Here is a 22,309-nt window from a genome sequence, read left to right as displayed (position 1 = left end):
TCCGTTCTTGTAAGGTTTGCGCCAGCGGACCGATCTGCTTGTCTACCAGATTTGGCCAAACGCTAGACACAAAATGGCCGTCCGTCGCCTGCAAAAGTTGGCAAAAGTGTTGGCCAACGTCTTGCTTGGTGCTCAGGACTGAAACAATGTTCCACTTGTGAACCAATCAGATATGTCTAATTTGGAGCAGGAACAAGCTGCTCGTGGTGGTATTGTCTCGCATTTCTCTAACGAATCCTCAAATGCCCATGCTTTTCTTTCTCGGTCTTATGCTCTAAGAATTGTCGCGTCGATCATGCTATTTTCGTAACGGTGAGTTGGCCTTTGTCGTCGCCGTCTAGTTCCAGGTAGCCGTTGCTCTCTAGTCTCTTCTTCCACTTGGTGCTCTCGTATCTCGCCAGGATCATGGTCAGGCGCAGTGGAACCTGGTCGCTCGATTCGTGCTCCTGTGCTCCCTCGGCGACGGGGGTGAAGGTCCATCGCCCGAAGGCCCAATTGAGGATGTATCTTGCCTGGGGGTGGGGAGGAGTTGGGATATCCACATCTTCATCGGAGTTCCTGACCGTTGATGAGGCCGTCAAAACGGCTTTTATCCGGTAGACCTCCTCCTTGGAGGCAGCCTTGAGGAGAGACAAGAGCTTCTCCGAATTAAGGGCTGATTTTTTGGGTCCTTGTAGGGTCACAGAGAGGACTTCCACTTCAGACTGGTGATCGTGCTTATGTTCTGCATCATGGCCGTGGCCGTGATCATGGTGCTCGTCTGTCAGATCTTGTGCAAGCCCGCCGTCGATGCCAAAGACCAAGTCCATAGACACCCAGCCTTTGCGGCTCTTGACCCAGGCCGTATCGACCTCGAGGTCGCCTACACGGTCCAGACACTCGTCAAACCGGCGCTCATCGCAGCTCTCCCACTTGTTGAAGACGATGAGATCAGTGTACCGGGCCTGCAGGCGGGCCGTGTAGCTGGTGTCCTCGTACCCCTGCCAGTTCTCCACGTCGATGACGCTGACGACGCCGTCAAGAATGTAATCTCCCGTCTTGCGTGCCAGCCGGTTGACCTCCAGTGCCAGGGTGGCTGGGAATGCGGAGCCAGAGGTCTCGACCACGATGCGGTCCGGCTTCACCGACGCCTGCAGCTCGTGCAACGCCTCACCAAGCTGGCCCACGAGATTGCAGCAGATGCAGCCATTGAGCATCTCCTGCACGCCCGAGATGGCGCTCGACGAGGCGAGTTGTGAGTCTACTGCCAAGTCGCCAAACTCATTCTTGAGGAGCGCGAGCTTGTAGTCCGGATTTGTCTCGCGCAATTGCGGGATCAGGTTCAGGATCAGGGTGGTCTTCCCCGAACCCAAAAACCCGGTGATGATGGTAATTGGGATCGGCGCCATGGTGGTGAAGGAGAGGGGAGGAGAAAAGGCGCGTTCTGGCCGGCAAAGGAAACAGACTGGATGTGGTGGCGACCAATAAAGCACGAGCAAGCACGGGTGTGAGCGGTATGGTCTTTGCTGCGAGGTCCAGCCTCTTTGTGGAATGTAAGTCGAGGCTATCGGGAGAAAATACCGCCCAAAAGTCTTTCTGCGCGCCTCGAGCACTGACCGCCTGCCGCTTTCGTCCGGGCAGGCACAGGAACCGGGGGCAGACATGCCTGCCTGCCAAGCAGTGCTTTAAGGTTATCAGGCGATCGCCGATTGGCCCGGTATTGGGCGGATCTTCAGCTACGATCGCCCCTCCTCAGCACTACCACCCAAGTCTTGTACACTGAATCGTGGGCTTACCACACAGCCTCAACACCGCAACTCTCCGCCTAGACTAGCTATCGTGACCTCCAAGATGGCCTGAAGAGATTCGGCACGCCTCCATGCGATTTTTGAATATCAGATTTACCCCGTGTGAACTTGAACAGACTCAAAGCAGGGGTCCAGCTCGGAACAGGATATGACGTCATGTTCTTGGCCACTGGAGACCATAAGCTTTCGGAGCAGACCAAGATTCTTGGTGCAACGGCAGACGTCAATTGTGTAGGCAGACTTGCAGTTTGAATCGAGATAACTCACTTTGGTCATCTCAAATGATTGAAACCTCTTGCTATCACCGTGACGAAGACGCGAATCTGAGAACGCCGCCGCGAACAGATACATCGACAAAGTTCCAAGTGCACGAGAGACCACCATGGGAGACAGGCCAAACCTCAAGACACGCGATCCCGAAGGCGCAGTGGCTCAGGCCACCAACATAAACTACAAGGAGAAGCTCGACCACAAGGCAGATGAGGCTCGCAGGCCCGCGCAGGGCGACAGCAAAAACACCTCCACAGTCGACGCTGTCGTGGAGAAAGGTGAGCTGGAATGAAGCGACGGTCCGCAACTGCAGGAACCGGCAACACTAACGCACGCGACCCGATACAGTTGCCGAATACGTCCCTCCCGTTGCCAAAATGCTGGGAGTAGAAGAGAACAAGGAGCAACCCGCTCTGTATCAAGCGCCCGGGGGCCCTCCTGAGCGACCGCATCATGATCCACAGATTGAAGAGTTCGTACGGGACCAACACCGCAGCAAGGACGGAGACAGACTGGTTTGAGATTCCGGGTTATCATAAGCTCAGGCGGACTCTCATGAGACCATGGGGATGGGTAACAAGCAATACCCGACAAGTCTCGATAACGACGAGGTCAAGAATTGCACATAAGCAGCCTCGGGGGGAATAGAATTGGAAACACAGTATTCATCACGAAGCATATTACAAGGAACGGAACCGTTTTTGAAACGTTTTGAACCCCGAAAATAAAATTATGTCAGACTCTGATAAAAAATTGTAACAAGTAACCTGCCCGGCAAACCAAATTCAGATGATGCGTATTCCGTTAACAATGTCCGTGGAAATGAAAACCCGATTAAAATCTTGCACCAGTAGCTCTACGCCCCATGATAGTTTATAGTCGTTAAGGATTGTACACTCCCCATTTACAGGAGCATCTGGCCGGCGATGAGAGCCAGCGAGCCGATGACGGCCAGGCCCTTCTTGAGGGAAGGAGCGCCGGCAGTGACGACCACGGGCTTGCCGGTGGGCGGTGCGACGACGACGCCGGTGGAGGCGGTGACACCGTTGCCGCCGACGGTGAGGACACCGGTGGCGACGCCGGTGGGGACGGGCGTGCTGGTCGGGCAGTAGATGGTCTGGGTGGGAGTGGCGCAAACATCGCAGACGACAGTCGTCTGGACGAAGTTTGGCGGGATCGCAGGAGGGGTCCAGGTGGCCCGGTTACCCGTGCAGATCTCAACGATGGTGTACGTGGCCATCCATGCGCTGGTAGGGCAGGCAGCAGGCCCAGTGTAGCAGTAGGTGGTGGTGAAGGTGCTGGTCACCGTGTCCGTAACCGTCGCCGGGTACGGGGTGCAGCTGAGGAACTCAGAGGTAGTCAGACTGCAGAGTGCGTTAGCCAAACTGACTCGAAGACGATGGTCACGGGTCATGTGCATGTTGGGAAGCCAGGTCGCCGGCAATCCCCTCCAAGCCCATGCTCCTGCTGCCCCCCAAGGCGGCGGCGGCGACGTACCTCATTTTGACGGTATTGAAAGCCGAAGCGTATCAAGACTTTTTGGTTTGATATTATAGACGGGATCGAGGTCTCAGAGAGCTGAAATAGCTATCAAGGGGACGCACGAGCTATAAAGTCAAGAACGAGTGACTGAGGTAGGTGAGCTAAAAGAGTGGATGAGGAGAGGAGCTGAAGATGGAAACGGGAGCTCCAAGACGATCTTATATAACGAGGACGGGCACTAAGACAATCATCGCGCTCGTCTGGGCGGACGCCGAGATTCCTTGGTAAACAGGTGTCGCTGGCTTGGAGACAAGCACACGCGCCGACCATGTTGAGGAATGGTGCGAAATGGAGCAGCATTCCACACATCGGCTGGCCTGCTGCCGGACTCGTAGCAAACTTTGGCAAAAGCACCAAAAACATCCAAAGCGGGGACTGTTATTCCAAGTCTAACGTGCCCAAGAGAGTTCGTCTGCGGCAACCGACAATGGAGCATGTCTCTGATGGTATGTCTTGTTTCCCGACCCATCATGGCTCGACACTTGCGAGGACCACACCTCCGCTGCGCGCGTCATGGCGAGCGAACCAGCGAGCGACCGCGCAGCGAATCAGACAGCAGGAAAACACATGAATGACGATATTCGAGCGAATAGCGCATAGCAGCATGTACCATATGGGGTAATGAAGGAGGAAAAAGAACCCAATGGAGCATCAGAGGAGCCTTTTTTGGTTTGCTCCTTGCGCATCTCCAAAGAGTCTCCACTAGACAAGCGGGCAAGGCTGTCTTGCCCCGAGCCTCGCTCACTGGAGCTGCCTGCCCGCCCGCCTGCTTTGCCTGCCGGATGGACGGCCGGCTGGCTGGCCTCTCGACTCTGGGAGCCCAGAGAGAGAGAAGGAATTGGTTCTGGTTGGGTAGGAGACCTGCCGATCTCGACAGATGCAAGGTACCGTAGATAGACCTAGAGAGCCACTACGCCCCAAGACGGAAAGCATAACGCCTCCAAGCGCAAGGAACGAATGAGGAAGCACCTCGATCAAGGTACCTTTGCCTAGTAGAGCGACGAGACGACGACGACGACGGCGCATGGCGACGGGGCAGAGAGACGGGGCAGAGCGACGGGGCACACGCACGCACGCAGGCACTCCCGGGACAAAGCTGCACCATTGCTCAGGGCACATACCAGGAAAGTCAATCAGGGCTTGCGCTAGTCAAGGGCAACAGGAATGTTGCGAGAACAGAGTGAAACATCATGCAGGAACAGGCAAAGGCAAAAAAAGACTTAGGTATGTCTCCACATCATCGACATCCTCGCCCATCCGTCCGCAGAGGGACTTGGGCGAAAGATTTCCTATCAGGGATTTCGATCTCCAGAGTTCTGTTACTGTAAGTAACGTGGCAACGCGACACCGTGGGCTTGGAATTCTGAGTGTCGGTCGTGGCTACTCTGTGGTATACTTTTTGATCTGAAGAAAAAAAGAGAAGAAAGAAGAGTTTGAAATTTTTGGCGAGCGGCCATCGTAGAAATGCTGGATGCTGCCCCGGCATCCACTCGCGTCGCCCAATCGCCCACTCACCGCTCGCGACTCGCCCTGACTAAGCCGCTTCTGGCCATCGCCCACACGTGAGTTTTTGGCCCAAGCTCCCAATTCTGGCGCTCGTCCTCCGCCAGCTGCCAAACGACGGCCAACCAAAGTACCGACACCACCAATCCCTATCATCACCACTCCCCCGATCTTGTCTTGATCTACCTGCTCTGCCTACCCACTTGCTCTCAACCGGGCAACTGCCAATCACCGCGATCTCTGAAGTCTATTCTGCCATACTTTGCACTAGATCTTAGTACTTGCCAAGCTCTGTACACGGGCATCGCCCGCTAAGACACGGATGTGCTTCGTCCCTCGATCAACCCCCAGCCACAGGCCGTGGTAGGCAAGTAGGTTTACGCTTTTGGTCCTGTCACTCGGAGCGACTAGGCCTCTTTCTTCCCTCGACCAGGCACAGTGGAGACCAAACGGTGAGATCTTCCTCTTGACAACTAGTGACGTCCAGTGGCACGAGCCCAATCAGGTACTGGATGGGCCTACACATTCCAATGACTCGTAGCTCTTCTCGCGATGGCGTCCAAGATTGGTGCGCGATCGACGTTTCTCTGAGACATCAGTGGTCTTACCTTGATTCGTGCTCACCTGCTCTCTCCCACTCTCTAGCAGGATGGGTATGCCAAATCGAGCGAGCTCATGCTCCTGACCGAGCAACTAGAGCTCCATTCTGACCCCCATCGACCGATGCCCATACCCGTTTTGCCGCGACGAGCTCTTCGCGGGGCATCGTGGCCCCCTCCACAGCATTGATGCTTGCTTCCCACCTTGGGTGGACTCGTCATTCTTGCGAGCAGGGCAATAAGACCTTTACCTACCTGGGTAGATCTGACCCTCTTCTGGGCTTGATGGAGCTCATGCGTGGAGAAGAGCTCCATTCCCATGAGATCTCCTCCTACATTGTCTCAGCCAACTTTTTGGTGACCGGCATTGCGATGCTTGATTAGCTAGGATACATAGGGTGTAGTCGATCTTGTCCTACGGGGAGCTGCCCTGTCTCAGCCGCTGCTGAACTGGGGAGCTGCAGGCCTCATCCGACTGTCATGAAGCTGGGCTGCACCAGCAACAGGAGCTGTCCTTCCAGGGGCATGGTTTTCGGCCGGCGCAGGGTAACACAAGGGACCGGTTTCCCTGTCAAAATCCAACGGCAGCTTTGAATGAATGCTAGGTAAATCTTGTAGTCAGGGCGACAGAAAGCTTATTGCCTCTCATAGAGTAGAGGTTAGCGACGGTTTGCTTGTCGGGAGCGAGCCTCAATCCATGGTCGTTGTGGGGGGCGCCTCTGGATGACATAAGCAGCCAATCCTCACAGGACCACCCACCACACCCTACGAGAACCTCATCGTTGGTTCAGTGAAGATCCATCCACTTACAGCTCAGAAGACTTGTCGCAATCCTCGCCGCTTCCACAGTCTCTAGCTGGCATCCACCTTTCCCATGGCCTATTGCTCATGACCGCCATGCCATCAGACGACTACAAGTCGGCCGGCGGAGGCGGGGCCCTCAAGCTCAAGGGCGCCGGCGCCAAAGTCAAAAAGCACAAGAAGAAGAAGGACAGGGCCGAAGGCGGCGGCAGCGATCTCGAAAAGGCGTTATCCACCGGCGGCGCAGGGGCGTCTTCATCATCCAAGACCAGCAGCAAGGATAAGCGGCGAGAGGAGGAGGGCGAGGAGGCTGAGGACGACGGCAGCGGCTCCGCTCAGCGACCCGTCGCCTTCAAGACCGAGGCCGAGAGGCGCTTCGAGGAAGCCAGGCGCAAGAAGGTATGTCTTTCTCTTGTCCTACGTCATGAGGCTCTTTCTTTCTGCATCCTCGGTATTTTAACCAGTTCTCATTCCGTGGTATACCTACTAACGGGAGTTTTACATGACAGCTCTTGGAACAGGCCGGTGCCAGGCCGGAGCTTCTCAAGACGCACAAGCAGCGGGTCGAGGAGCTCAACACCTACCTGTCCAAGCTGAGCGAGCATCACGACATGCCCAAGATTGGACCTGGCTAAACAGCTCCGTCTTTCGGAGGGGGGCTTCTTCTGGCTTGATGATTTTCTTGTAACGATTGATTCAAATTAGACACGACCAATCTTTGCCAATTTAGCGACTCATCACACGCAATACGCATTGACGAAGCTGACCCGCCGCCAAAGACGTGAAGCTTCATTCTACATCCCGAGTTCTGACATGTAAAACATCGATATCGCCCACATGACAAAGTCCGTGATGATTCGATCCCCAATTATCTTTTCTAGCCGCTCGAACGGCCGGTTTCACACATGGCATGGCCTATTCTTTTTCTCGTCCACTTTGGCGCCACTCCGCCCATTGTTCCTGGTTCCTGGTCTGTGTGTGCCCGCATTCCACGCCCAAATTTCCTACCTCGATCTCTCCTCTCATCCCTTGACACGGGAAACCCGTCGCGCCTCACACCCCAAGTTTTTAGCAAAAGCGCCCCTTTTCTTTTTTCTCTCATCTCTTCCGGCCGGCTTCTCCCAAGCCAACTACTCGTAGCCTACATTTCACACACGCACGCGCATTGTTCACGAGGCCGGCATTTGCAGCCTTAGCCCCGACGCGTCTCCTAGACTCCCTCCTTCCCCCCAAGAAGATGCATTATCACGAAAACGGGGGAATTCATCGCACCGTTTGTTTGCGGCAAACTCTGGACCGCGACCCATCCTTTCCATATTACATTTGTTCTAAAAACTAGAAATGTGATTTCCGCTCTCCTCTCCCCCACCCCCCCGTCTCTGTCTCCTCCTCCCACACCCCCGGGTTTCTCAGATGTTGTGCCCTCTGTATGCGTGACTTGCGTGCCATAAAGCCAAGAAGCGCTTGTAATTAAGGAATGAAGATAATATGCTTGTATGCAAGTGGTGGATATAAGACGCGCTTCCACCCCCGTCCCAGAACGCGTTTGAAGAATGCGCCTGGTCCCATGCCTTGTGGGCCCCCCCCCGGCGTTCTGCCCAAACTCAAAAAATGATTCCCAAATTGTGTATGCTAGAATAACTCCGTTCTTTGATGCTAAAGGAATGTGTGTCGCTTGTGATGCTGGTCGCTGAGAATAAATCAAATTTAAAAAACCCGGTCGTGCCAAATTAGGCAAGTGCTGTTGTTGCTGGAAAGATGTGTCGTTTTGCTCGAATCATTCGTGCACGTCTCGAGAGACATATTAATAGCGGCGTACGCCATCCGGCTCCTCGCGCGGGTGCGCGTGCGGTTGTTAGTTCCGGACCTTCTTTCTTTCGCTTCTTCTTTTCTTCTCTTTCCCCTCCCCGCCCTATACTTCTTCTCCCATCGTGGGGGAGAAGAAAAGAGACCGAAACATGCTTGTTCGTCCCCAAGACTTAGATCAGCAGCGCCCCTCCGACGATGACTCCCACGGCCGCCTCGACGAGATGGCCGCGGTTGCGAGCCACGGCGGCGTTGGTCTGAAGGCTGCCCGACGGCTTGGTGCTCGTGGTCTGGTTCGGGTCGTCGACGCCCACGTACGAGGTCTCGACGACGGTGGTGGCTGCACCGTTGGGGAGCGTGGACGTGTAGGTCGACGTCGTCGGCTTAGACGTACGCGGCGGACTCGTCCGGCTCTCCGAACTCGAGCTGGTGGGTTCTGTAGTAAAATCTGGTCAGCCAGGTGGACCTTGCGATGCGAAGCAAAACGTTTTCTTTCAAGTCAAAAAGCCAAGCTACACCAATGGCCCCCCTGGGGGGCAGGATGTCGACGGCCGTGAAAAGTCTAGCTCATGGGTAGGACAAAAGAGCTGACACGGCACGCGCAATTGACGACGATAGGGAAACAGGACATCATCAAGCAACAACGAGGCGAACACTTCACGGCTGCATTGAGGCCGACATACCGGCAGATGACGATGTTCTCGATCGAGACGATGTCGACGTTATGGAGAAGCTTGAACTTCTCGAGGAGGAAGAGGAAGAAGGAGAAGAGGACGAAGAAGTCATAGTCGACGACGTACCAGAAGAAGTGACCGAGGAAGAGGGAGGGCGGGAGGACGAAGACGAAGACGAGGAGGTCGGCGGCGCCGAGGTCGACGACGGCACGCTGCTGGCAGAAGTCGACGTTGGCGCGGAGCTGGTCGGTGTCGTCACCGTGGTCGAGGTATGAGAGGTCGTAGTTGGAGCCGAAGACGTGGGAGACGTCGTCGGCACCGAGGTGCTGTTGGTGTCCTGACGCTTGGCCAGCTGTGCAAGAGACGTCGCTAGCGGTGCGTCGTCCCGGTGAACGGCCTCGAGGGCGGAGTGGTCCGAGGAGAAGACCCCATGCTGATACCTCTCAGGCAGATAGCGGTGGAGGAGATCGTGCAGCGAGTCCGGGGAGACGGCATCGAGCATGTTGGTGAACCTCGAGGCGTCGACGACTTGCTCCTGCTGCTGCTGCTGGGACTCGGACGATGACTTCTCGTGGCACGATCCCCGGTGCCAGGCCTTGGGGCTCAGGGCATGGGCCAGGCCAAAGGTGAACAGGAAGCACAGTGCCAGGGTGACGAGGAGGTGGCGAGGCGACGGCATCTTCTGGATGACCACGAAACGTGGGGGTTGGGGCTCTCTGGTCTCTTCGGTCCGCATCGACGACTTCTCTTCCAGAGCCGTTGGGTAGCCGGCCTCGAGGGCACGATCGTCTTTAGTATGCCGGCTGTCCATAGCGTCGGCTTTGGGCTATGAGATGGTGTGAGAGGTCCGGCTGTCAGATCAGTTCGAAACGAGAGGCAGGGTGGTGGGCCAGTCCGATGCTGTGCAGCCGAAAGGCTCGAGGTTTGTGGGCTGGAGCTTCGCAGGTTTTCGGGAATCCGGTGCTTTGGTGAGGCGCTTTGGTGGAACTCTAGTGTCTACCTAAACCTGCATCATGACGCGAGGGAGAGGGCAGGACGGTGAGTTTTATTTGCCGAAGCCTCCAGGTCAAGACCCTGCTGGTGGTTCTCGGACTGTCACACCTTTCGTGATCTGACTCCGGTGGGTTGCAGGTTTGTGGACCGTAGGGTCTGAGTGGCTGTGACTTTGTTGTAACGAGTGGACAACAGTCACGAAAAAAAAGCTGCTGATGCCGAGTAATAGTACTATGTACGGAGGTAAGGTTAGAGAAAGAGGCTTCTTTGTACTGTTGTCCAACTCTGATGTGCAGGTAAACGAGAGAGGCTCCACCTCGGTGGTTGGATGAGTGGGTGGAGGCGGGCGTTTACGGTGCTTTCTTGCTTCTTCCTCGCGAGCTAATGGAGCCCAGCTTATCCGCAACGTCGTCACGCCAAGCAAAAGTGTCGTTTCTGAGGGGGGAGAGAGGTGGCAGGCACTAACCAGTAGATGTTCACTTGCTTCTCGAGCTGGGTCGTGGTGGATGGTATGAAACACTGTCAAAGGAGAAAAGGGCTGCAGCCATCACCATGCCTTTACTTTTTAAACCTCTTGATTGAACCCTGTCGGTTTGTCGGGCTGGGCAGACAGGAGCTGGACCATTGGGACAGACAGCCGTGCTTAGCTCTGGCCGCTTGTTTGTGGGTGGCCACCCTGAAGATCTCCGCCTCTCAGCTGCGTTGCTGGAAACATCATGACGCTGCAGATGCAGGGATTTGGCATCGGCCTTGACCGGTTTAGCCTGTTCCAGGGCCGGTGACATGGTGCCAGTCGTGCCAGTTTCCCGAACTCTGTGGACTGCTCCCGGGCCACTCGCTAAATTTAGCAAGGGTTTGGCACCTTGGCTCTCCAACCAGCGCCACCTGATACGGCGACAAACCCCGGTTTGCAGGCGAAAGAGCTCCGGGTCCAGCCCAGACAGCAGGCATGGGAAGCAATTGCTCATGCTTCCTACCGATGCGATTCTTCAAGAAAGGACTGGTAAGCCTGATATCATCGTCTCTCTCTGTTATACCTCGTATCATACCACATGTGTCTGCAACTCGCACGAGTGAGAGGAGCCCACATCGCCGAGCCCAACATGATGACGCTTTGTCTGCGTGATCCGGATCGATATCCGTCTCTTCATCTTGGCGGGCTCGTCTCCTTACGCCGCCTTGCCAGCCAAAGCCGATGAGACCTGGCGCTATGAACACTCCTGTCACGAGCCAGATGGTGAGACTGGAATCTTCTTTTTTTTTGGTTCTCTCTGTCTCTTTATCGGCCGTTTCAATTCTTGGTGGTGGGGATTCGCTACGGAGGCAGATGTGGTTCCTTTCTCGTATTCGACGCGTGGCGAGCACACCCAGCACGGATGCAGCTTAGGTGCACCCGGTTGTGCCTGTCACCCACGCCAGTTCAGCTCGATATCCTCCGCCGCTTTGATAATGCAAAACTCTCTCTCTATTGCCTCCTAGCGCGCCCATGCTACACTCCTCCAGTCCAGCGGCCTCTGCTTGGCGAGCCTTTGCTAAGCTCCCATTCTCTCCTGAATTAATTCACAGCCTCATCCTAAAGCTCTGAACGTCATCGTGGGTATTTATTATGGGCTCGCCGCATTGACTACCGGCGGCTCTTCCGCTCGGTACCCACCTCGAATCCAATTTGATGTCCAGCGATGGGGTCCCGTTTTTATTACGAGGTCCCCATCGCATGAACTCACATGTGAGCAGATTGGGGAGGCAACCGACAAGACTGCCTGCAGAAACGTAGCGAGACCAAGAGCAGGCGACCTCCAGGTGCCGATGAGAATGGCACCCTCAGACCTGGCAAGCTACCCGATTGAGGTCAGAATAGACTTTCAATAGTGCGCTCTATCGTGATTCTACGGCGATTGTGACATAGTGGCTGGCAACGCCTAGCCACGGGGAGGACTAGTACCCCATCCGGGCCATCCCATAACAGACCGAGGTGATGCTTCTGATATACCATTCACCAGGGAATTCTCCCGCGGCGCCTTGGGCGCTTGGAGACAACACCGATCCGATCACGCATGTGGGATGTCTCGATCACCAGTTATCTCAGTGGGTCTCCGCGCCAGTTCTGGCTAGAAGTCAGGATGCTCGGTGTTGTCGTTTCTTGAGGTCCAATCATGAATTTTCCCAATGAAACATATGCTAGTTGCTTAAATGGGTTTTGGTCTTGCTTGCCGTCCTTCATACACTGTTACTAGATACGCTAGAGATGCGAAGACTGTGAGATGTCCCTCGGTGCTCAAGACAAGTTTCAAACCTAGACTACGGATCGGAGACAAGGATGATGGATTAGGTAGACTTCTCTTCCTGGCGGGTGGTTAAATGGTTATTGCCGTTTGTTTGAAGTGATAAAACCATTCCCTCTCTTTTTTCAGAAAAGAAATCCTATTTAAACGTTGTCGTTGTTAATCTTGCGCTGTGAACAATTAAAGACAATGATTTCTAAAATATGAACCAAGTAAATAAATCACATTAACAAAGAACATCACAACAGGACCACAAATGGCCCGACAGACCAGAAAAATCGACACTACAACAATCAATGCTATCACTGTATAATCTTGAATTTTAATGACCCCGGGATAGTTCGTGCTGACTGTGATATATGTAGTTCCTTACCTGAGGATCACTACTTGGACCATTTCCTACTTTGCTCGCTTATGCAAGGTTGCGCCAATGATATGCGTGGGAGTCCAGGTCTCTGAAGGGACATACACATGAAGCCCAGAAGAAAGTGTCCAACAGAACATTTCATATTTCATGTGACTGACCCAAGGCCTCCCAGGCCAGGCCTGACCGAGGTTGCGAATCGCATCATTGTCGTGAGGCTCTTGTCGGTGCAAGGAGTCAAGTGGATCCCGCCAAGCTTTGATATCAAAGTACCTGTGATGTGGCTTATCTCCCAAGCCAACAAAGTCTTCGCACCTTGGAAACGGAAGAGTTGAGGTGTACAGAGTATAGGCGTATCTCCGACAAGACAGATTTAGTGTCTATGATGTTGAATCAGAATTAGGGCCTGTATTGCAACTCAGATCGTCCTCTTGTTCAATATCCCACGATAACATTGAGGAGCCTGGATAGGGCTACCTGCAATTCTCCAGCCACAGTGGGCTGATGGAGCATCCCGGCGACTTCTCGCGCTAGGCCTTCGGCAAGCTATCCGCACCATTAGTGGCCTGCCTCCAGCGACTAAAGAGCCGCTGAGGTGTCTACATTGACCAGCTTTCATGTGACGCGAATCCCGCGCAGTTGTCCGACTGGCTGTGATCTAAAGAAGACTCAACATTCTTGCTCGTGAGAGGATGTCCTCAACCGCGACCCTGGAGGCAGACTAGCACGTCGTGTCATTCCCCGGCGTACACACCAAATCCACCGCCAATCAATTCTAGCACCATTCGTGGTGTCGCCAACAACTACGTCAATGCTGTGGGAGCCTGCACTCCCCAATTCTCTGCGACATGCCCGACGAGCAGCAGCACCTCCAGCTGCCTGCCTCTGCCCAGAGCGATCATACGCAAGATGATCCCGAGGGGCTGAGGCTTCTATCCCGCTCTCCTCACCCTTACCATCGACAGAACTACGAACTTCTCCATCCCTCCGACCATCTCGTTGCGGCGCGCGCTGGCACGACTGCCACGAATCTATTTCAGGATGTTCGAGGCGAGCTCCGGGGCCCAAGTGCTTCTTTCACCAAGGAGTCCACACCCACTAGTGATAGTGGCACCGAAGCGGACGACGAGCACTTCTTGAAGGGGCTCCCAGCTCCGAAGACGCGCTTGCATAAGGGCTTGCGTGGCAGAAATGAGCTGCTCTCGGGCTCGTCGTCGCCGTTGCTAGCACCTGTCGCTCTCGGAGGCGATGGCGACCGACGTTTGAAGGATCAGAAGCGCGATGCAGCCGAGAAGGCCAAATACCAGAGTCTGGAGAAGGCGCGTCGGAGGAAAGAGATCATCCGCCGTTGCTCTGAATGCTTAATACTTGCCCTTCTCGGCGTTCTGCTCTATACCAATGCGCACGCCAGACCTCTGATCAAGTCCCTCAGGACAGGTGATTGCAATCCCTACCGTGGCTCGACTCCTTTGCTAACGATTGCGTAGGCTTCACCACACATCTGGCAATTGTTTCCGGACTGTTGCTGTTATACCCCCTCCGGGTTGCCCTGTGGGCTTACACGCACAGGAAACCGTCATCATGGCTACCTATCACAATTCCGTCTTCCTTCGAACCAGCACCGCTATTATACCCAGTGGTGATACCTCTTTTCGTTTCCCTTCTAGTTGCGACGACTAGAACCACAGTGGTTCTACTTAATCTGGCTCTGAGCATTTCTGCCATGCCGAAGGCACTTGTGCCACTTGCACAACATACAGACAAATACAACAACATCCAATGGGCACTGTCATGCTTCCCATATATCCGCCAATTGAGCGAGGAAAAGAACGGCGCGATGAATTTCAGCGCCGACGAATCCCTGAATCTCGAAACCATTGCCTTCATCTATCCCTTACATCAGACCCTTTGTGCGGTCCTCCAACATCTCACAACTACTAGCCTCCTTCCGGCGGAGCTGCAACTTCTATCCATTGCGCTGATAAACATCCTGTTTCTTGCTCGATCTCCCCAGGCAGTCATACTGAAAGGACTGCTCTGGCTAGGCGGCCTGGGTGTGTTGGTCCTTTGCGGGCCGACCATTCGATGGGGTATTACTCTGGCAAGGGTACCAAAATGGCGTTTCAGGCGCCAAGATGAGCCGTCTAAGCACCGCTCTTTGGCGAAACAGATCATTCATATCCTATCGATGAAGAGGTTCAAGCATGAGCTGTTAGGGGCTGCTTTGGACGAGCCATCATCAGACTCTGCCAACTCTTCCGATGACGAAGTCTACGCGCGTTCGTCCATTGACAGCAGCCCAAGTAAAGGCATACGTCATGCAGCGACTTTTGCAGATGGCATCGCTGACCCGTCGGCCCCATCTCCAGCTCGTCGAACAAATAGCGTTAAATTCCCCCCTCTAGAAGATCTTGCTGGACCAATCTCGTCACGAAGGTCTACCCTGCCCGATCTGGCAAAGGACACTTTTCGTTCACACAGACATACGCCCTCGGGACGACGCAAGAGATCTGCGTCCTCCAGTCTACGGGCCTTCTTCTTCCTCACACCACGGGATGCTTTGATTCGAAAGTGGCTCTACGCTGCTTGGGTCTATATCTGCATCGCCGGCATCATCCTGCTCGGTATTCGACAGTACGTGGGCGTCTATGCGCTTCAAGGGAATGAACCTATCGGCTGGGCACTTGGGTATCTTTTTGGAGACCTGCCCTGGTTCCGATTCCAGGTTGTCCAGGCGAATCTCGAGAGATGGGTCTGCCTCCCTGAACGCGGCGTCGAAGAGGTTTGCAGCCTCGGATGGGTGGAGCATCTGAGACAGACAACTCTAGGCGAAGCGAACACTCGACTTGTCTTGAGTGCGTACTGGTTCGGGATCCTGATCCTGGGCCTTGCTGTCGTGTTCAAGCTCTCCCCCGTATACGAGGTCGACACACGCCGCAAGGTCTTCCACTTTATGATGGTGGCCATGTTCCTGCCTGCGACCTTTGTCGACCCCACATACGCCGCTCTCGCCCTGTCTCTGATACTGGCCATCTTCCTCCTCCTGGACCTCCTTCGCGCCAGCCAGCTCCCGCCCCTCTCCAAGCCTATCGCCTCTTTCCTCACGCCTTATGTCGACGGTCGAGACCTCCGCGGTCCGGTGGTCATCTCCCACATCTTTCTCCTGATCGGGTGCGCTATCCCCTTGTGGCTCTCGTTGGGATCCCTGTCCCGCACCGGCACGGGTACCTTGGCTGGCTGGGGCGTCCCGACTCGCGACGTCAGCATGGTATCTGGCGTCATCTGCGTCGGCCTCGGTGACGCGGCCGCCTCGCTGATAGGTCGACGATGGGGCCACCGCAAGTGGCTCTGGGGAGGCGGCAAGAGCATCGAGGGCAGCGTCGCCTTCGCCGTGGCCGTCTTTCTCGGCCTCGCTGCTGCGGCCACTTGGTTGCGCGTCGGCGGCTGGCCTGTCACCGACGAGCACATTGCGATCCCCTCCGCGGCCCCTTCTGCCCTCTCTCACGTCGCGCAGTGGGACTGGACGAGGACGGTGCGCAATGCGGGCGTGTGCGCCTCGGTGGCCAGTCTTACGGAGGCGGTGCTCACAGGCGGCAATGACAACGTCGTGGTGCCCGTGATGTTGTGGACGTGCGTGAAGAGCCTGGGGCTATAATGGGTTTTTTACTTCTTGTTGTTCTAATAGACCCTTTCTGGAACGGCTTTATGAGAGGGTTTTTACTCTGGGTTATGGACGATTATGAAACATCAGATACGATTGTAATGTAGAAAGCAAGGGGGGCCCCGGCCAAGTAGCCAGAACAAAGCCCCTTGATCGAGATTAGACGCGCGAGATGCGCGCAAAAGAAGTTGATGCCACCCAAGAAGCGAGACTTGCTTTGGAGGGCGTAGAGGCCGCAAAATTAAACTAATAGACGTCATGCCCCGTTCGCATTCCTCTAACATTTTATTATGCTGTGTAAGCTCTAGATGCCAATGCAATATTTTGTTTCGTTTTGTACATCTATGTTTCGTTTCATCATGTCGTCAAGTCCTCCAGTATAGCCTCGAGCTCCTCCTTCCTGAAGGGAAGGCTCAGCAACTCCGTCCCTAGTATGTCCTTTCTGCTCGTGATCATTTGATGGTCGTGGAACCTGCGTCGTTTCGTTAGCATCACCAAAGAAAATTATTCGGATTTCCCTCAAATGAAAGAGTGAGGGGACAGGGGGGGGGGGGGGGGGGGGGGGGGGGGGGGGACTCACTCCTTCAGCAGCGTCCTAAACGCCATCTCAGAGCTACAGATGAACTCCTCCACAGCCTTGTTGTACAGCATCCTGTACTCAACGCCGGGGCCCTCACCGCCGCCGCCGCCGCCGAACATACCGCCGCCGGCGTCCCCGCCCTCGTCCATGGCGACGAGCACCTCGCCGACGAGCAGGCGGAACAGGTTCTTGGCGTTCTCGGGCAGGCTGCGCAGCACGAAGGCGACGCCGTCCTTGCCGCCGACGCGCCGCGTGTTGCGGCCGAGCAGCTCGTGCACGTCGTCGACGACGTCGAGCTCGGCGCCGAAGGGAGCGAAGGTGGTGCAGTCGTGGAAGGCGAGGCCGAGCGCCGAGCGCAGGGACGAGTCCCAGAGCAGCGGGAAGTCGGGCGTGTCGGCGGAGCAGACGAGGCGGATGCGCGGGTGGGCGGCGAGCTGGGCGAGGACGGACTGGGCGGCGGCCTTGCGCAGGGGCGCGGCGTCGAGGGAGTTGAGGACCAGGGTGAGCTTCTTGGTGGTGGTGGTGCTGCTGCTGCCGCCGTCTTCGCCGGCCGAGGAGAGCAGGGAGAGGAGGTTCTGGAGCATGGTGACGGGGTTGGAGGTGGGCAGTCGGTGGGCCGGGTCTACCGCGCGGGCGAGGATGGTGAGGATCTCGCGGATGGAGATCGTGCGGACGTAGCCGTTTATGATGACGATTTTGTGCTGCTTCGCGGCGCCTTGGTCGTGTATCCTGTCGAACAGATGCGAGGCGAAGCGGTGCAGCAGAGGCCGCTTGGAGCCGTAGCCGTATAGACAGACCGAGAAGCCCTGATCCAGCTCGAATTCCCATTGTGGGAAGGATTGCGCATGGAGGGACTGTAGGAACTCGACATCTTCACGGTGGTGTTCCGTGACCTTTTTGTCTCGGAGGATGGAGAAGTATTCATCGTGTGACAGCAGGTTCAAAGACGACAGGTTGTTCGCCGATGTCTTGGCCAACCCTGGCTTGTTCTGGAAGAAGTAGAGCTCGTGCGCCGGAAGATCTTGCGGGGGCGGTGTTGGTGTTCTCGGCCTGTTTTTAGACCCCTTCGGCCGGCCTCGTGGTCGTTTCGACGGTGTTGGCGCTTCAGCACCTACTTGGATTTCCGCCTGGAGTACCTGCTCTGCATCGTCGAGATCGTCCTCCTCTTCGTCGTCGCTGGATTCGTAGATCTCCCGGGCCACACCCTCATCGCCCGCCTCCTCGTCGCTGATGTCGCCTGCCACGACGCGGTCGATCAGAGCTCTGGCACTCTTTCTCCGCGCAGAGCGGTCGGCGCCGCCAGTGCGTCGGCTATGCGTCCCATGCCCATTGAATCCATTGGTCTTGACGGGTGTCTGGAACAGGCCCCCCTTTCTGGGCGACTTGGCCGGCGTACCTGCCGCGCTCCCCGGGGTTTGCGATGCATCTTTCCTCGGCCGTCCTCGTTTTCTCGGCGTCATCTCGATCCCATTAGTCGTAGGCTTCTCCCCCCCATTAGCATTCGCAGTAGTATCGGTAGCGGCTTTGGAGGTGCGTCGGCGTTTCGAGGGGGTCAACTCGGGACGGTCTTCGGCCTCTCCGGGTCCATTCGCGGCATCCTCATCTTCCTTTCTGCGCTTCAACCGCGCCATGATGACGGGAATATCGAGCTTTTTCGCCTCGAAGCTCTGGATGATCGTGCGCTCTTGGTGATGGAAACCAGCCAATGCCAGATTCTGCACAGTCCAGGCCAACAGCACACTGAGAAGTCCTTGGAGGTTCAAACTGGAATAGCCAAGGACGCGGTTTGGCGCGTCAGTGAAGCCAATTAAGTCGTTGTAGTTAATTTAGATGGTGGATCTCATTGCACAAACAGTACCTATGAATGGGCGGCACGGACCATCCCCACAGGCGCTAGCATCACCTGTAAATGTCAGAAGGGGCTGGTCCACTAAGGACAACCCCAGGGCAAATTTAGTATGTGGAGCTGTCTCTGCCCAACCACACCGCCCTTTAGGGCCACCTCTAAGGGCCGGCAGCCCCCCTGGCGGCCTTCCTCTTTTCTCTCTTAGAATTAGATACCTTAATAAATAGAATTTAATTAATCTGACTCTTAGTTAATAGTTATAAGTCTAATTAATATTTAATTAAGTAGATTAGAGTAGATTTATTTATTTAGAGTAATTATTATAAGATTTAGATTATAAAGTTATAGATTTCTATAGCTAAATTTAATAAGAAGTAGTTAGAACTCTTTAAAATATAATAATAATCTAATTAATCTCTTATTTAAGCTAAAGTATTATTTAATTAATTCTCTTAGTTATTTAATTATAATATTATAATTAAAAAGAATTTAAATAATAATTAAGTAGTAATTCTTATTAATAAAATAGATTAAAATATATAATATTTATATATCTATCTTAAAGTTATAGATAATAAAATTTAGAAATATATTAATTTAGATAGAGATTAAACTTTAAAATCTTTTAAAGATTATTTAAGATCTTCTTTTATTTTCTTAATAATATTTTAAGAGAAATAACTAATAATAATATATTTAGAGTTTAGAATAAGAAAGAACTTCTTTAATATAGAGTTAGATAAATAAAAGGTTTTAAATATAATATATAAGAAGAAGAATAAAAAGCTAATTAAGATAAATAAGCTTATTTATTAAATAATTAAGTAATATATAGCTCTATTTAATAAGTTATTAAAAGAATAATAATAAATAATTATATAGATCTTTAATAGAATAGAAGTAATTAGATAATTATTAAGAGTTAGATTAATATAGGTAAGATTAATAATATTAAAGAAATATCTTAAGTTATTAGATTTTAAAGTAAGAATATAAGCTTAAACTTAATATTAATAAACTAAATAACTATTTAGATCTACTAATTTATTAATATAGATTAAATAATAGAAATAGGTTTTATAATATATTAAGAATATTAATATTAATAATATTTAAGATAATTAGCCTATAAAGAACTTTCTTATTATTATTAATAATATTAATAAAGTTAGTAATATCTTTATTTAAATCTATATAAATACTCTTAATTAAAAAAGATTAATTTTAAATAGCTATATACTTACTTACTAGCTTTAATAATAGCTTATAATAATAATAATAGTTAAGAGATTAGCTAAAAGATTATTTAATATAGTAATAGAGCCTATTTAAAGATTAATAGAGTAACTAATACTTTAAGATAAGGCTTTTAATAGTAAGAGATCTATCTACTCTTATAGAATAAAATATAATAAGAATTAGTATTAAATCCTCTATTTAGAGAAGAAGTTAGTTTATATACTACTCTTCTTATAGAGAAAGCTAGAGAGGGTACTATAGAAGATTATAGAGATAGATTAGTTATAGAAGTAATATTAGAACTTAATTAAAGTAATTAAGAAGTTATTAGTAAAGTTATTACTAGTTAATTAAAGATCTAATAAGACTAGATAAATTAGAAGTACCTATATTTAGATAATTTTAATTAAGAAGATCTCTTAAAGAGTCTTCTTAAATATTATAGTAAGCTTCTTTATTATTATAATATATCTATTAAAAGATAACTTTATTTATAATATTAATACTATCTATTATATTATTAACTTAAAGAAGAAGCTTATTAAGAGTATATATTAACTAATAACTAATATTATTAATATAGATAATATTATAATATTATATTATAGTATAGAAGAGATAATAATAGAGATTAATATCTTTATTAATCTAGCTTTCTTTAAGCTAAAGAATATTATTATTACTAAAGACTTTTATATTAATCTAATCTCTTATAAAGTAATAAGAGAGGTAGGATATTAATAAAATAATAATAACTATAATATTATTAAGAGTTTTATATTAAAATTAATAGTCTTTTTAACTAAATAAATTAAGAGTTATACTATAATTAACTTTTATTAAAGTTAAGAATAAATTAATAAATAGTAATTAAATAAAGCTATTAATATAGTCTTATTATAAAAGCTTAGTCTAAAAAGTAAGATAAGATATAATATCTAGTATAGAAGAATAAAGTATCTTAATAATAAAGCTCTAGGTTATTTATCTACTAATATTAAAGAAGTTATAATTATTAGTAAGTTTAATTAGCCTTATTAAGTATATATTAAAGTTAAGATAAAGTAATAAGTCTTAAGAAGACTAAGTAATTAATTAGTAGAATATCTATTTAATTAAATCTATCTAGATCTCTTTATAATATTAAACTATCTTAATAATTTAATAATAGTTCTAATTATTAAAGATAAATTTTCAGGCTTAAAAGTTATATATCTTTTATTAAATAAGAAGAAGTATACTCTTCTTAAAACTCTTTATAATTATTATAGCTTAATAGATTAGTAATAAGATCTCTAGGTCTAATAAGATTATAATAATAATAAACTAGCTTTTAATACTAATACTATTAAGAAATAGAAATAATATAAAGAGATTATATAAAAACTATTACTAATATATACTTATTAGTCTAATAATTATACTAAGTAATCTAAAGAGATAATATAGATAAAGGCTAATATAATATTATTTAATACTAGTTTATTAATTAATCTAACTAATAAGATCTATAGAGTAGTAATCTATCTTTATAATAGATCTTCTTATTAAGCTAATAGCTAGAAGTTATTAGAAGAGACTATTAGATAATAATATTAAGAGAATAGATATTAGATTTTAAATAGCTTAAACTAGCTAGATCTTAGCTATATTAAAGAGTATAGTTTAAAGATATATTATCTTAAAGATAAATACTATAATATTATAATATTAACTAAGACTAAATATTAATCCTATACTAAGATTAGATATCTTATTAGCTATAAAGATATAAATATCTAGTAAATCTAGATTCTTAAGAAGAGAAAGGTTATTCTATTAAGAGATATAATTTTTAAAGAAGGTTTCTTCTTTAAAAAGAAGAATTATAATAGATCTAAAGAGAGATTAGCTATATTTATATTATTAATAAAGATCTATAAACTACTAAAATTAATAGAGAAAGAGTTAAAGCCTAAAGAGACTAATAATAAGATTACTAATCTCTTTAATTTAATAGATAGATTATTTAAAGCTATTAAAGAAGAAGATTAATTCTAATAAGCTAAAGTAATTAAAAAAGCTAGTCTAATATAAGAGAGGCTTAAAGAGATTATTATTATCTATCTAACTTCTTATTAAAATAAAGAGCTAGTCTAAGAATTAGCTATAATAAGACTAATAAAAGGCTTTAAATCTATAATCTCTAGTCTAATAACTTTAGAAACTTTATTAAAGAAAGAGAATAATATTCTAAAGTGTCACAGAATCAACCGCCGTTACCGCAGTGCACTGCCCCAAGGGCGGTCAGCACGATAAGATAGGCAGAAACGCACGGACCACACGATCACCGCAGGACGAGTGATCGTGAGTGATCCAGTCA

General features: G+C 50.0%; 7 protein-coding genes across 7 annotated transcripts; 3 read left to right on the top strand and 4 right to left on the bottom strand.

The window, feature by feature from the left end:
* Positions 1–293: 293 nt before the first annotated feature.
* On the bottom strand, positions 294–1,388 carry E0L32_010924 (uncharacterized protein; the record flags this gene model as incomplete). Its single annotated transcript, XM_031133596.1, has 1 exon — positions 294–1,388. The coding sequence occupies one exon, from the start codon at positions 1,386–1,388 to the stop codon at positions 294–296; it is 1,095 nt and encodes a 364-aa protein (XP_030988834.1).
* Positions 1,389–2,169: 781 nt separating this feature from the next.
* Positions 2,170–2,578, top strand: E0L32_010923 (uncharacterized protein; the record flags this gene model as incomplete). The annotated part of the gene is made up of 2 exons (XM_031133594.1): positions 2,170–2,335; positions 2,406–2,578. 2 exons carry the CDS (start codon positions 2,170–2,172, stop codon positions 2,576–2,578), a joined length of 339 nt encoding a protein of 112 aa, XP_030988833.1.
* Positions 2,579–2,961: 383 nt separating this feature from the next.
* On the bottom strand, positions 2,962–3,559 carry E0L32_010922 (uncharacterized protein; the record flags this gene model as incomplete). The annotated part of the gene is made up of 2 exons (XM_031133593.1): positions 2,962–3,421; positions 3,555–3,559. 2 exons carry the CDS (start codon positions 3,557–3,559, stop codon positions 2,962–2,964), a joined length of 465 nt encoding a protein of 154 aa, XP_030988832.1.
* A 3,039-nt stretch (positions 3,560–6,598) lies between these two features.
* E0L32_010921 (uncharacterized protein) lies at positions 6,599–7,137 on the top strand (the record flags this gene model as incomplete). The annotated part of the gene is made up of 2 exons (XM_031133592.1): positions 6,599–6,901; positions 7,024–7,137. The coding sequence occupies 2 exons, from the start codon at positions 6,599–6,601 to the stop codon at positions 7,135–7,137; spliced, it is 417 nt and encodes a 138-aa protein (XP_030988831.1).
* A 1,344-nt stretch (positions 7,138–8,481) lies between these two features.
* Positions 8,482–9,793, bottom strand: E0L32_010920 (uncharacterized protein; the record flags this gene model as incomplete). Its single annotated transcript, XM_031133591.1, has 3 exons — positions 8,482–8,734; positions 8,992–9,351; positions 9,423–9,793. 3 exons carry the CDS (start codon positions 9,791–9,793, stop codon positions 8,482–8,484), a joined length of 984 nt encoding a protein of 327 aa, XP_030988830.1.
* Positions 9,794–13,469: 3,676 nt separating this feature from the next.
* E0L32_010919 (uncharacterized protein) lies at positions 13,470–16,276 on the top strand (the record flags this gene model as incomplete). Its single annotated transcript, XM_031133590.1, has 2 exons — positions 13,470–14,058; positions 14,109–16,276. The coding sequence occupies 2 exons, from the start codon at positions 13,470–13,472 to the stop codon at positions 16,274–16,276; spliced, it is 2,757 nt and encodes a 918-aa protein (XP_030988829.1).
* Positions 16,277–16,858: 582 nt separating this feature from the next.
* On the bottom strand, positions 16,859–18,493 carry E0L32_010918 (uncharacterized protein; the record flags this gene model as incomplete). Its single annotated transcript, XM_031133589.1, has 1 exon — positions 16,859–18,493. One exon carries the CDS (start codon positions 18,491–18,493, stop codon positions 16,859–16,861), a length of 1,635 nt encoding a protein of 544 aa, XP_030988828.1.
* Positions 18,494–22,309: the final 3,816 nt, after the last annotated feature.

This window comes from Thyridium curvatum (assembly GCF_004353045.1).
Source record: "Thyridium curvatum strain D216 chromosome Unknown NODE_94_length_151459_cov_88.394397, whole genome shotgun sequence".
NCBI lineage: Eukaryota > Fungi > Ascomycota > Sordariomycetes > Thyridiales > Thyridiaceae > Thyridium > Thyridium curvatum.
Note: the sequence above shows the minus strand (reverse complement) of the source record. Positions and strands in the feature narration are given on the sequence as shown.